Below are 14,431 nucleotides of genomic sequence, written 5' to 3' on the forward strand. Positions count from 1 at the left end.
AGATCAAAAGACATGTTCTTTATTACAGCTTCACAAAACTTCTCTTGACAAAAGAACTGCACATCAACTTTAAAATCTTCATCTTAAATTCCTAAGGAAAGGAGAAAGAAGACGGAAGTCAGAATAAAACCTATTAAAATGTATGTTACTGACTGGTGCACTCCCTCACTGTGTTCTCACATATATTCACTTTTTAATAACGTACTTTTAATATAATTTTAATCTTATTTGAATTATTTGCATGTGGTTTAAGGTTCAATGAAAGAATTTCAGATTTGCTATTTTTAATTAGAACTTAAAACATATATTTTACCAGCTCCGTAAAGTACTATTAAATTTTTTAAAAACTCCTTGAAGATCAGATAAAGCATGTTTTTCTGCTGAGAGCCCAATGCTTTAATTTGCAATTCTGTATGTTGTTTTATTCATGATAAAATACTTGATACTTGTAGTTTTTCTCCATATTGCTAACACTGACACAGATTCTCTGTTGAGGTTTACTATCACTAGAGGATTCTCTCATCACTGGTCTACATTTTCATTTGTTTTTAGAAGCTTAGTTAAAAAAAAAATTAAATTCCGGTAACTATAATTAACACCACTCATGACTAGCACAAGTGTTAATAATTCATGTTTTGGAAATAAATAGCTAATTAAAGGGCAACAAATTCAGTTTACTTATATAGTGTCTTATTAGTAATAATAGTTTGAGCTCTAATAGGCTAACAATATATATTGTGCAAGTGTCCATTGCAGCAAGTTATTTTTAATTCACAGCATACTGATTTATTCTGCATTCAATTACTGCACATACCAACAAAAAAAGTGTTTCTGTATGCCACCTCTCCCTCCCCTTTACTCCAATAGTGAAGAAAAATATTCTTGAACCTATTCTACTCCGTATAGCCCAAAATGCAAAAAACTGACATTTAACCTAGAGTCCAATATAGCATTTCCTTTAAGAGTTTGACTGCAAGAGCCAGAACAAATCTCACTGAAAGAAAAATTAAGAAAATGCTGTCTAAGCAATGCTGTCTAAGGTAATAAAATCTTCTGTCCTACAAAACTGGTAGAAGCTTCAAGTGGAGCATGGCCTCCATTCCTGAGTTCAAAACATGCTGCTGTTCTGGAGAGAAGAGGTCTAGAGATGAAACATGGGAAAGCCTGATTTGTCTCTCTGACTGTGTTGTTTTGGACTTCTGAGAAAAACAACATGAGTAATGCTATTAACATGTTTGCAACATCTTTTTGAACATGCTTGCAACACCTTTTCCTACACAGAGTGCATGAATCTGCCCAGTGAACACTGAATTAAATCCAATTTTGTTTTGCATTATTGCTAGGAAGTGATCACAGTAAAACAAATTACAGTCTCTTCCAGCCCTTGACAGATTTGAACTGGTGCCCTGAAAGCTGCAAGGCTCAACTTACCATTGTTCCTCCCCTAACCCATTCCATATTGTGTGACTTTGGTCCAGCTGTAGGAAGATGTGGCTGCATTTAGGAAGGTTAAGGAGAGGAAGTGTGAGAGTCAAATGGGAAAAAAGAGACAACCACCAGAATAATACTGTCCATACAGATTTCCTGTTTGTGGTGCTCACTTCCTCACTGACAGGCACTGCTCCACTTGCAGATACAGGAGTCAGAGAGAAGAGGTACACATGTTCAATTTGTTTTCAGGTATGGAGGAGAATTACAGAAACAGAAGATTCACACCATAAATAGACTGAAAAAAACTGAGTCTCACAATTTACTTTTCGTGACTTAAGTGTGACTGATAGTTATCAAAGCTACTACCTGTCAAAAATCTTAATGTGATTTTGGGGGGAGGGAGACAAAAGGAACCATTAATTTTTAAGAAGTTTTTATTATTGGTCTGTTCAGCCTGGAGAGCAGGAGACTAAGAGGAGACCTCATCACAGACTACAACTTCCTCATGAGGACAAGAGGACAGGCAGCCACTGCAGTGACCAGTGTCAGAACCAGAGGGCACAGCCTGAAGTTGTGTCAAGGGTTGGATATCAGGGAAAGTTTGGTTTGGATATCAGTTTAGGTTGGATATCAGGGAAAGCTTCTTCAGCTAGAGGGTGGCTGGGCACTGGAACAGGCTCCCCAGGAGCCTGACAGAGTTCAAGAAGTGTCTGGACAATGCTCTTGGCATATGGTGCGACTCTTGGGGATGGTCCTGTGCAGGGCTAAGAGCGGGATGATCAGTGATCCTTGTGGGTCCCATCTAACTCTACATATTCTGTGATTCTGTGGTTATTTTGCTCTTGTAAAAAAATAAATTATAGCATAGTTTGTACCAATTTAAATTTTTCTCTAACTCCAAATTTTTTACTAACAATTACTCTTCAGGTAATCTGTTAAACAGAACTGTAATTAATATTATGGAATCCCTTGCCAAATATATCAATTTCATTAAGAAATAATGTTTCACACTTTTTTTTACTGCTTTACCCAGATACTCTGAAGTTGAAGCTTCTGTCAAACAAGGCATTTGTAGTTGCAGGAATGGCAATTTGACAGCTATGATTTTCCCAGCAGCCACAGGAAGGACATTTGAAAGATGCTACAAGTTCCAAAGAAATCATAGACAAATTTTCACTTCCATCTTTAAGTCTACAGAGGCATTTTGCAGGAATTACAGATTTCACCCTTTACGTTTCACGTACCTAATAATCCTGCCCACAGCAATTCCTGTGGTGAAGGCTGTGTAAATAGATAGAGAATAGATAGATGGGGATTTGTGGTCAGAGTGCCCACAAAACTCTGCCCACACTCTACTTGTCTTCCCAACCTGTCTGTAATCAGTACTGATCACAGCTGCAGCTTAGTAAATCAGCTGGGGGCAAGACAAGCACTGTCTCTAATTCCAGTATGTGTCTTGTTTGATAGTGTTTCATGTCCAGCATGGTTCTCTCCACCAGTTTTTAAGCAGATGCTAAAAACCTCAACACTATCTTGCCTTATCAGTATCCTTCCACTTTTACCTTCAGCTTAAATATAACATGACTAACAGCCTGATTGACTGTAGAGAAACATAATGGCTTTCTACCTAAAAGTAACTTTTGTACCAAGAAAGGTATCTATAACCAGGCACAGTTAATATTATCTAAGCTTTACTTTACAGCATGCAAAATAAACCAGCAGAGTCCTTCATTACTTGGAAAGTGACACATAAGTTCAGAACTTGGGCTTTTAGAGGAGTTATTTTAGTGTCTTTCTTAAAAATAAACAAACAGAACAGGCAGAGCAACTAACAAAAAATTCTGTGCATCTGAAGACTGTCCTCTGAAACTGAAGAGGGAGATACCAAACAAATCAATAAATATGATAAACTCCTCCAGTACATTCTGTACAATTTACAACTTTCTGTACATTCTGCTCAATTTACAACTAAGGAAACTAAGGCATCAAGAATGAAATAAATTGCCTAAAATCACATTGGAAGTTTGTATTTCTTGCTTTGATGTTATCTCAGATTGACGCTTGTGTTCATTAACACAATGTTTCTCAAATGCCAACTGTAGCTTTACTATTCTGTAAAAAGGAGTTTGAAGAAAGTAGGTGTCTTTGAACTAGCTGTGCTAAATATTTGCCCTAGATTTTAGACATGCAGCTCAAATGTAACATATTTGCCTCACCCTCTTTCTTCTCTCCCTTCCTTCTCCATTTACCTTCTTTTTTACACATCACAAGCCGTAAAAACACATTACTAAATAATCATGCAAACTAAATCTGCATTTGAGTGAAGACCCAAATTCTTCTCCTGAACCCAGGGCCCCTTCTAGAAAGATGGGAGCAACTTTGGGGCTAATCTGCTCTTGTATTAACTTTTTTGTCCCTGACCAGGTATTCCACCAGTCAAGGTCATCCCCTCATCCCCTTAACAGCCTCCTGCCCATTACTGCTCCCTCCTGCCCTGTCCCCTCCTGGGCTCCCACCCACTCCAAACAAGGAGAATGTATTGAGAAGTGGGAGAAGCTGCAGCCATCCTTGGCCCAGGATAGACCTTGGTTGCTACCCTACAGGTGACCCACAGATATTTTTTCAGGAGCACAGCATTTATATCCTGATCTTTTGAAACAATACATACATTTATTCTGTTTGAGAGCACCAGAAAATTCCATCATGTCTTTTCTTGTACAACTAAAATTAATCCTGTTCAGAACAGGAACCTTAACAGCATACAACAATGATCACTTTTAGTGCTTACCAGCCATTCTGTATTTCACTTTACCATATACAAAAATCATATTGTCCTTCTATCTCTACCACTTGCTTGCTCTGTTTGGTTTCTTCTGTATATCTGCCCCACTCCCAATTTCACATCATTTTTTATACTGTCCATTATACATGCAAGAGCTTTCCACTTTCCTGTAAACCAATTTTATTTACCACTTTCCAACCTCAAAACCCTCACTGGCATCTTCTATTTGTATTTTCTTCCTCATGGGTCATGTGTGAATTACCTGATTACCTCAAGGCTGTACTCAAAGGCTTGATTATCTTTTACTCCTCATCTCATTTAATATAGTCGCACTAAAGGTAACTTGTAAAATGAAGGGCTTCTGAACTCAACCACTTTCTTTTATAAGCAGAGAATAATACAAACTGACAACAGCCCTTGAGGTTGCTATCTACAATGAGACAAAGCTAAGCAAGTGATTTGTTCTAGAAACACATTCCAGAATATAATACTAATGAATTAACTAAGATTTTTAAAACTATGTACAGTATAAATACATATGGCTTATTTCCATCAAGAATAATAGGTGCTTAGAGTTACCAAATCAACATGAGGGACAGTCCACAGGAATAAGCTACTCTGCTTTTTCAAACTATTCAAACTTCTGTTCCCACATGCAGGCTACAATCATGACCACTGTAAAAGCAAAGCCCAGGGATTTTGGTAGGAAGACAGCTTGCTTATAAATGGATTAAGGTATAAGCTTTGAAATACATTGCTGTATGTTTCCTTATTAAAAACACTTACAATGAAATATTTATTAAGTTTAGGCAAAACAGGCATCTGCTATTAGTACAACCCCCGTGCATAGTCATAGTTTTCTCTCCTGAGGAGCTTCAAAAATACAGTGTCACTGCTCAATGCACAGCCCACACACACAACTCCTGCTGCCCTGAAAACCTGCTCCCACAATCTCCATGTCCCCACATATCAGAGTTTTCTGCAAACCTGTCCCTTTCCTGCACCACACCACAAAGAAAATAAAGTGAAATTTGTCATCTTCACAGCTTCCAAGGAAAGAGGCAGCTATATCTGATTCAGTTGCTGTCATGAAGCAATTTTGTATGAACCTGACTCCAGCTGTTCAGACAGCAGTAGAAAGCAGAGAGCACTACGAAAATGTAGAGCAATAAGAGATCCACAAATATGAAATATGAGATTATGAATGCTCACAATTTTGCTGCTAGAAAGCAATAACTCATACCAAAGTAAGGTATTTTGAGATTACAGTTTACCATGAAGAACTCTCTGTAATATTTAGAATAGCTGATTTATTTCCCTCAAGGAAAATATCAGCTACTTGAATAATACCAAGTACTATGCAGGCCAATCTCCAATACTGCCTGTGAGGACACTTGCAGTTCCTTATCTCCTTCCTTTTTTATGACCCATCACTGCAGCCTGGCAGCTCCCCTGTCATTCTCCCACCCAGGTGACACCACCACCCCAATAACCCCCACCTTTGAAAAACAGCAGAAAGAAAAATCAGTAACTGCAGGCCAACTCCCGTAACTCCACACAGGCATCTCGCACCTCTACACCGCCCTTCGCCGGTGCACAGCGGCGCCGGTGGGCTCCGGGAGCGGGGGCGGCCAGGGGGCTGAAGGACACCTGCGTCCCACTGCGCCCCCGGGGTCACGGGCAGCTCGGCCCTATACGTGTCTACAAATGCATGTCTTATACATACATACATATGTTTATTTACATATACATACATATATATATTTAGATGTATATGTGTGTATGTTGGCATACGCGCAACGGAGACACGCAGCGGTGGGCGATCGCTCGAGCTACCAGATCTGCCTTTGGGGAAGATGCACACAGGCATCTCTACCGACCGCACAGGCACACGTATCTCTGCATATTCCCATTAAGGAGGTGCAGAAGTTGCTCGCAGAGGCGCGCCGAGGGCTGGCAGCTTTCCCGCCGAATAACGGGGGAGGCTGAAGGGGGTGAAGTTTCCTCCCTCCTCCCCCTCCTCTCCCCGAGTTGCGCCGCGGAGCCGGGCGGCCCTGGGCGGCGGAGACGCCGCCGGCAGCCCGGACCAGGCCCGCTCCCGGCGCTGCCTTCCCCGCGCCGGCCTCCGCCTCCGCCCCGCCGGAGCGCCGGGACCCCGCTGCTGGCCGGGGCCGGCCCCCGCCCTTACCGTTGCAGAACTGGAGCAGCGAGGAGGTGTCGTAGAGGCTGCTGTAGCTGGAGAAGCCGTCCTCCATCCTGCCGCTGCGCTCCCGGCGTCCCCTCGGCTGTCCCGGCGGCCGCCCGCTGCCTGCTCGCCCACACGCTGCGGAGCGGAGGCGGCTGGGGCCGCGGCGGCCTCGCTGCCTGCCTCACTCAGTTGCCATGGCAACCCATTCACTCCGCCGCGGCTGGGGCGGCGGCCGCTCCGCTCCGCTCCGCCGCCGAGGCGCGGGGGGAGACCCGCGGGGCGGGCCGGGGCGGGCCGGGGCGGGGCGGCCGCCGTCACGGCGCGGCCCGGGAGGCGGGGGGGACCCCGGGGCGAGCGCGGAGCCGCGTCCCTCTGTCGGCTCGGCCGTCTGTCCTCGGCGGAGCCGCCGGCTCCGGGCCGCTGCTGAGAGAAGGACGAGCTGCGAGGCTCCCCTGCCTTGCCCGGCGCTCTGCCGCCCCCGGACCGCGAGGCCCGGCGAGACCGGGCGTCCCGATCGGGCCGAGGCGGAGCAGAGACGCTGCCCGGCCCTGCGGCGGGAGATGCCCGCCGATAACCCGGGGGTTAATCCGAAGTACCACCACGGACTCGGTTAGGGCTGGATGCGGGGCAGGGCTTTTGCGGGGGCAGCCGTGCAGCCGGGGAGCCCCGCGCACCCAGCCTCAGCATCCCTCCCTGCTGCCTCTGCACTCGCTGCCTTAGCCGGGGCTCCTCTCGCTTCTTCCGCTGAAGCAACAGCCTGCCTGTAATTGCACCTTATGCCCTCCGCTGATCTCAGTGGCGATTCTCCTGGCTACAGGATGGAGCTGTCACGATAACATTGTAACTGATACTCTCTTACAAAACCAAAAAGAATTATACACACTGTAATTCCTCATGCCATTTTATACAGGTTAAACTACGTCGTTCAAAGAGTGATACACTTTCCCAATACAGGATACTAAAATAGCTTTAACTGTTTAACATGTTTCTATCTAGGTATATTCATAATGTCCGTTTGTGTTGAGGTGAAGGTAGTGGTCCAAAACTGAGAGCCAGTAATATTGTAAAATTATTTGAGACATTTTGGGCTTCAATTTCTGTGCTAAGGAATGTTGAAGTGTCCAGTGACTGAAAGACATTTTTAGTTCAAGCTCCTCAAGGGACACAAGGGAAATAGTTCACTGCACATCTATAGCACCTTTCAGCTTGAAAAATGCCAAAGCACTTAACACATCGTGTCTTCAGTCTTTCCAGGAGCTTTTTGCAGGGCAGTTCCATCATGTGGATCCATTTACAGGCGTGGGTTTGGTATATGTGAGTCTTTTCACCAACCACTAAACCATGGCAGTGCTAACACAAAAGTATGCTATAAAATTAGGCAGAGATATCAGTTCCATGTTAAAGCAGAGTGAAAAGTGCTCCCTCCTGAATTGCCAGTGCCAATACTGGTAGAGTTGAAGTCATCTCCAGCACAAGCTCTTACCCAGCCTGATGTGCTTAAATTGTATCAGACAAAAACAACTGTGTTTTATAGCTGTGGGCTATAAATATCAGAAAATTGTGGTAGTTTGGTGATATATTTTACAAAACCAAAACCAGAGGTTAAAAAAAATAGAAAATTGCTTCAAAAATACAAAAGCATATAGGTATTCTTAGTGTTAAAAATGAGTCATGATTCATTCTCATCTTTAAAATTAATACAGAGTCCTTAGGTTTTCTCATGACCTTTTCATTCATAAGCCATCAAATGTTTCAAAGATGCTATATTATTCTAAAACACTGTACACACCGAGAAAGACATATGGGATTTTTGGCAGACAAGTTGCAACAATAGAAAAGTGAAGATCATTTTCAGCAAAAATTCTGATTAAGAATTTCCTTCACTTTAAAACATTATTGCCATCATTTGGTTATTATTTTTGAGGTTGGGAAGTGTTTTAATGTGCTTATTTTCCACCATCTTGAGACAAGAGATGTGTGCACCATAAGATGTCAATATTACTTTAACCTCTACCTCCTTCTGATGTGTAAGTTTTGGAAAACAGAAATATTTAACCTATGCTATCTAAAAGTATTATGTTTGTAGTAAAAACTGTGTTGTCAGAGAGATTGCTACAAAGATAAGTTAATGCCCAGTAACTTTTATGAGATTTGTCAAAGTAGGGGAAAGGCCAGAAAAAGGCAATGCAGCTCCATTTCAGAGAGCAGAAATTAAAAGTCATTTAGAAACTCAAATCTAATATCTTCTTAGAGACAGATGCAACATGTAAAACCTTGCAATAGATTTCCCACTGAAATAAATGGTGATGGTGTCTGTGAAGCCTTTCAGCTCAGCGTGCTGCAAATCAGCTCAGAGATGTGACAGAAAATGCTCTCAGCTCCAATCTCCAGATGCTGTTATGATTCCATTATACTCTAAGAGCAAGGGTTAGAAGAGGGAAACACTTTCATAATTTAATGATTTTGAGACCTGTAACAATCTCATTATACTAAACTGCACCACAAGGCATGAAATGAAAAAGAAATTCTGTCTGGCTGTGGGAACAATGGGACAATGGATTGGAAGGATGCACTGATGTGTCTCTGGGAATTCTTCTGGTATGGTGAAACAACAAAAAGCTTCTAGTTGTCCAATTTTCAGTATACTGTAGCCTTCATCATTTGTTTATTTCAAAGCCAGTTCTGTGGTAAGTGTGAAACCATAAAGGTGGGAATGTAGCATCCTGAGCAGTACAGTGGGGCTGGTGTATCAGGAAAGGATTTGTTGCTGCACACTTGTGCACACTGACTGCTGGCAGTCAGAAACTCTATGATGTTACATTTTTGAAAGCTGTATTTTATACCTAATGATTTAACTTTTGTTCATCTTGACTAGTGTAATGCAAATAACTATTAGCTAAGTGAGAATAAAAGAGCTTTCACCCATCCCTTGCTGAATTTTCAAGAGTTAATGTACTGCAATATTAGGACAAAGAAGACTTGCTTTCACTCCCTGTTACCAGGCTGTAGTCAAAATTCACCAAATCATGTAATATTCTGAGTCGGCAGGGGTTCACTAGGATCACCAAAGTCCTGAAAATTTTGGTGTTCCCTTTATCCCTTCCTGAAAACAGGATCAGGCTGCTTTCACCAGGTAGCTTGGACAGCTTGGACAGCCTGTCCTCCACAGCTGCCCCCTGGGTCTGTGCTGAATGCCACTGCTTACAGCAGGCTTGTGGGGGGAGAGGTGATGGCACTGGCAAAGGGAAGGACGCTGGGATTTGGCTGTCAGTGGCAATTCCGCTGTGCAGAGCTGCTGATGGCAGCAGGGCAGTGAGCCCTTCTGTGCAGAGTTTACAGGAGGTGAAGGCTCAGTTCACCACAGACACTGGAGGGCTCTTCTTTCAGGTCAGTGCAAAGCCTGTCTGTTGAACAAATCAGGGAAGCTTGAATGGCTGCTGTGCACAGAGTGTACATTGTAACTAGAGAAATCTTCATCAGGCAAAGCATCTAGCACCATCAGCAAATGTGCTGGTTTTGCTAAAATTTATCAGTGGATATAATTATAGCATCTATTTTACCATGACTAACTTTTGAAGATCCCCTCAAGCTCTTTAGCAATCATTTGATAGGTCACGTTTGCTGCATGATCAAAGGGAGCTAAGCTCATTTCTGTAGCTCACTGTGTTTCCATTTAACATGTAAAAGTCCATTTCACCATTCACAGTCTTACTTAATGCAGCAGTTGGTCTCTGCTTGAGCCTGGAAGCTTTTAAATTGTATGCTTGTTCAAGGTTTGCCTTTCCTCTGTGAGTCAGAAGTTTCATCTATTAAAAAGCTGAAGCACTGCAACGCTTGGTGCCTGGGCCCAGACTGCAATCCAAAGCACATGGTACCATGTGTGTGCTTCTCCCTGAATCATCTCATGCAAAACAGAAGAAATGGGCATCTTTTCCAGCTGTTCATCCCCAGCACTGAGAGTTAGATGGTCTGAAGGCTGGCATCCTAGCACAGGCACAGTGCCCTGCCTCAGCATTGGAGGACACGGTGCTTTGACAGAAGCTGGGGGCCAGGGCTGAGCAGCACAATGCCCAGCAGCAGCAGCAGCAGCAGGAGCAAGCTGCACACAGCAGGACCCCTGGGGAAGGAAGAGCCAATGCCTGGTTTAGGAACTAGCAGGATGACACCAGCACTTAGCAGAGAGAAGCTCTGGGGTTAAGTTTTGGATTTAGCTTCCTGAAATCTGATGAAATCCTGATTTATACTGATTTTTTTTTTAATTGTGTATTTGTTTTCCCTTTCTATTCAGAAAACAGCAGGAATGTTTGGGTTTTTTAAGAGAATTTCATGCAATGAATATATTGTCTTCATTTTGCAGAAGTGGCTTTTTCTCACTGCTAAGACTATCTCCAGGTACTGGCTATCAGGATCTCATCATAGGCTCAAATAAGGATTTCCTCTCCCAGTGTGGTAGGAAAGGAAGAAGTGCCTTGCTGCCCAGTCTCCTTTGTGAGAACACTTCAACCACTGGAATAATCATTCATTCTAAATAGCAGGACTCCAGTGTTTCAGCCACAGCAGGGAGCTTCATGAATGTCACTACAAAGCAGACTTCATGCATGTGGGAAAGATGGGGTATAAGAGGAGGATCACCATTATACCAGCACAGTCTGGGTGCATTAAAAATACAATATAGCAAATGTGGGCTGAAACCATCAAAGCTATGCAGGTTTAACAATCCAAATGAAAATATGTCGCAATATTTCTGTATATATCATGTTCTTTTGAACTACATATATTGGAACTATGGAAGTTTCCCTATAATTAATAAGAATAGTCTTAATCATATTGCCCTGGAAAAAAATACTGTTTTGCAGATTGGTTAATTTGTAAATACAAAGAGAGTACTTTGAAGATGAAAAGAATAATGCTTTCCACTTCTATGACTCTTCCTATTCAAAGAGGGGAGGCTGCTCAGCAAACATTGCTGCTTTCAGATTTGCACTACCTTTTTGAAATAAATGTTGGCTTTATTTGCTTGTTTGGAAAATGGGAAGAAAAACATGACACAGCCGAGGTCATGCTGGGAAGTGTGTGACAGAATCAAGCCAAAATAACTACCAGTTATTGCACCAACTGCAATATGAGTCTACTGAGAATACCCTGTCTGTAAACACTGAGGATACTACTTGTATAGTTTGTTATGAAATATTTTCAAGCACAGTGCCTGTGGTAGAAATACTCTTATTTTTGCAAGGCCCCCTAACACGTTGGGTTCAATGCACATCAATGTATGTAATGGCCAAGTGCAGCCTTACTGCATCCACAGCTGTGACATTGAGATTTGAAACTGATAAGAAGCAAAATGTACTACAGATAGACAGGAATGCAACTCCTGTTCCATATTCCATTGCCATCTGCAGATGGGAACAGCACTTCTGAGATATTAATACTCTGTGAGATTGATGTGAAGAGGCACAATGATGGATGGCATCACACAAAATGATCCATCCACCCTTCAAAATTACTCCTTAGAAGTTTTCAGTTATAACTCAGTTCTGCAACCCTATTTTTGGTGGCTGCAGCCCCCAACAGAGCCTGAAAGCTTCTGCTAGCAGAGCTCTATGACACCTACGTACCCAGGGGCACAAATCCTACCTCCTGTGAGAGGGGCATCTCTGGTTTCAGCTACAATAGCTTTGGCACAGGTTCACTGGTTCACCATTCAGGGCACAGGAGGATCATCCCTACAGGTCCGTGTCACTTCCCAGGGGGAATTCCCTCCCAGCAGAAGGATCTTTTCTGCACCCGCTGGGACACCAGGGAGCTTCCAGAATGTAGGTATGGGGAAATGCTTTCAGCAAGTATGGAAAAGTGGTGCTTCTGTGTGGCTTGCAGCACATGGCTAAGATGAGTAGTTTTGTTTAATTTCTATGCTATGATTATAAAGATATTACTGCAACAGTATGTATTCCAGAGATCTATTTTATGCATATATTTAAATAATATTTTTTTAATTTAATGTCTGAGTTGTTATACAAAGCCACAGCTACATAAATCTGTGCCTTCTGAATTATATTAGAGAAGAATGAGACCAGAGTAAGCTATAATATAGACATATTTCTTTTAAATTACATTTAAATAACAGCATAGCAAGTTGATAATTTAAAGTGTGCACAAAAATTGCCCTTTTTTAACAAAGTGGTTCTACAGGACCCATTCTGTTCACCCTTTAGAAGGAGCATTTTAACTGGACTGTAACAATTCACATGAAGATGTAAAACCCAGAAGTACAAAACAGGATATTTGTCCAAAGGACGCATCAGCTACACTCTGAGAAAGAAATCTCTCTCTTCTGCAAACAGGTACCCACAGTGCCTATGATGAGAGGGAAAGATCTCAGTATTCTATTTTATATTCCCTGGTCAGTAGGATGGTGGTTTAAACCTGTGCTTTACCAGAACTGATATTTCAATTTTCCCATGTCACTGTTTCACTGGTTTTGGGATCCAGCACAATCAAGGGCATCTTGTGGAAGCTGATGTGTACCAGGAGAATTTACTGTCAGCCATGTAGATAACAAAGCACACATAAAAATGTATGGGTAAGACAAAGCACCATGTTGGTTCAATATTTTAATGTTAGAAGGGGCTAGACAATCTCATTTACTGCACTTTCTACATTTGCAGTTATGTTACTGGAAATTTGCCCAGATATGGAAAATGAATGATTGCAAATGTCTTCTGAGAGATAGCTGGAAAAAATAATGTATTTCTTCTAGTGATTTCATATGTTATGCTTGCTTTTAGTGAGTGATTTATTGGAAAAACTGATTTGTGCTATTAAACAAGTAATAGGAAATAACTGCAGAGAGTTTACCTGTAATTTTAACTCCTGTCATCACATAAGCCCATTTACCACTTCAACTAACTTAATGTCAAGTTTTACTTATCCATCCCCTTGTATCTTTCACCAAATATAATATTAATTATGCCAAAAGAGGTAGGGGAAGAAGACAGCATTTCATTTGTATGGTGTGGGTTATTTCTGCAGGGAACCATACCAGCTCCACTGGTTCAGACTCATTGAATTTCCATGAGCTTTCCTTGAGTGGGTGGAGGAACAGGAGAGTGGATTGCAGTGTGACCTACAAGGGCTAGGCAGGAATTCCAATCCACTACACTTGCAGATTCCTTTGATATCTTACAGAGCCCAAGACCACCTACATTGAGACCTTCATCCCTCCACTGCTTTTGCTGCCTGAGTTTATTTCTGCTTTGCCAGGTCGAGATCCCAAGACACAACCTGGGGATGGAAGGAAACAGTTAAATCATCAGCTAATCTAAGAAACGAGCAATGGGAAATAATCCTGTCCTACAGTTTTCAAGATTACTTTACACTGATTTCCAGCATGGGGTGTAGCTTTCATTTTTGTGGGTAACTATAGTTCTAAATTAAACTTTTTTATTTACTTTGGAACAGAATTTGCCTTGGAAGAAAATTTTTGTTGTTCTGGTCTGTGCGATCACCCAAGGCCCACAATGTGATCAAAGCAATTCTGTGCTAAACATGTTTTTCAAAGTAATTTCTTTCCGCAGGTTCATAGCAAGTACATCCAGAAATTTAAATAAATTTCACTTTTTAAACTCCTTTGAACATACAAAATGTAAGAAATAAAATGCAAAAAAGGAAGTGGTTGAACCAAAGAAACCTTCACTGAAGTGCCCTGGAACATAAATAGGCATTAGGGTTTACATGGCAGGATCAGGTCCATACATTAATAAAATATTTGGCTCGGTGAAAGAATTCTGGTTGTTCTTAAAACACCTCTGCCAGCCAGTGCAAGGTGTAGGATTACTAATCCTCCTCAGGGTAAGCCATGCGTGGCATTCTTCTCTTTGGTGGTGGCATTCAAGAGAGTCCTGGAGGAGGAAAGAGTAATAGGGGCAATAATGGCAGGGTCTGAATGAAGCCCTGAGAGCCAGCCCAGCCCTGCTGCCTGGCTGCCAGCCATCCAAGATGAAGAACAATCGTACATTTGTCTCAGATAC

General features: G+C 42.3%; 1 protein-coding gene across 8 annotated transcripts in view; it reads right to left on the reverse strand.

Annotated features, from left to right (window-relative positions):
* Positions 1-14,431, reverse strand: part of EML1 (EMAP like 1) — a 121,266-nt gene that overhangs the window by 72,640 nt on the left and 34,195 nt on the right. For 6 of the 8 annotated variants that reach the window (XM_084207663.1, XM_084207662.1, XM_084207666.1 and 3 more), the window contains exon 1: positions 6,402-6,516. The exons of the other annotated variants lie outside the window; for them this stretch is intronic. In XM_084207663.1, coding sequence (XP_084063789.1) covers positions 6,402-6,468 — 67 coding nt within the window. In that variant the 5' untranslated portion in view covers positions 6,469-6,516. Of the gene's footprint in view, positions 1-6,401; positions 6,517-14,431 lie in introns of those variants that run through there. 8 annotated transcript variants of the gene reach the window in all.

The sequence above is a fragment of the Fringilla coelebs genome (assembly GCF_963513975.1).
Source record: "Fringilla coelebs genome assembly, chromosome: 6".
NCBI lineage: Eukaryota > Metazoa > Chordata > Aves > Passeriformes > Fringillidae > Fringilla > Fringilla coelebs.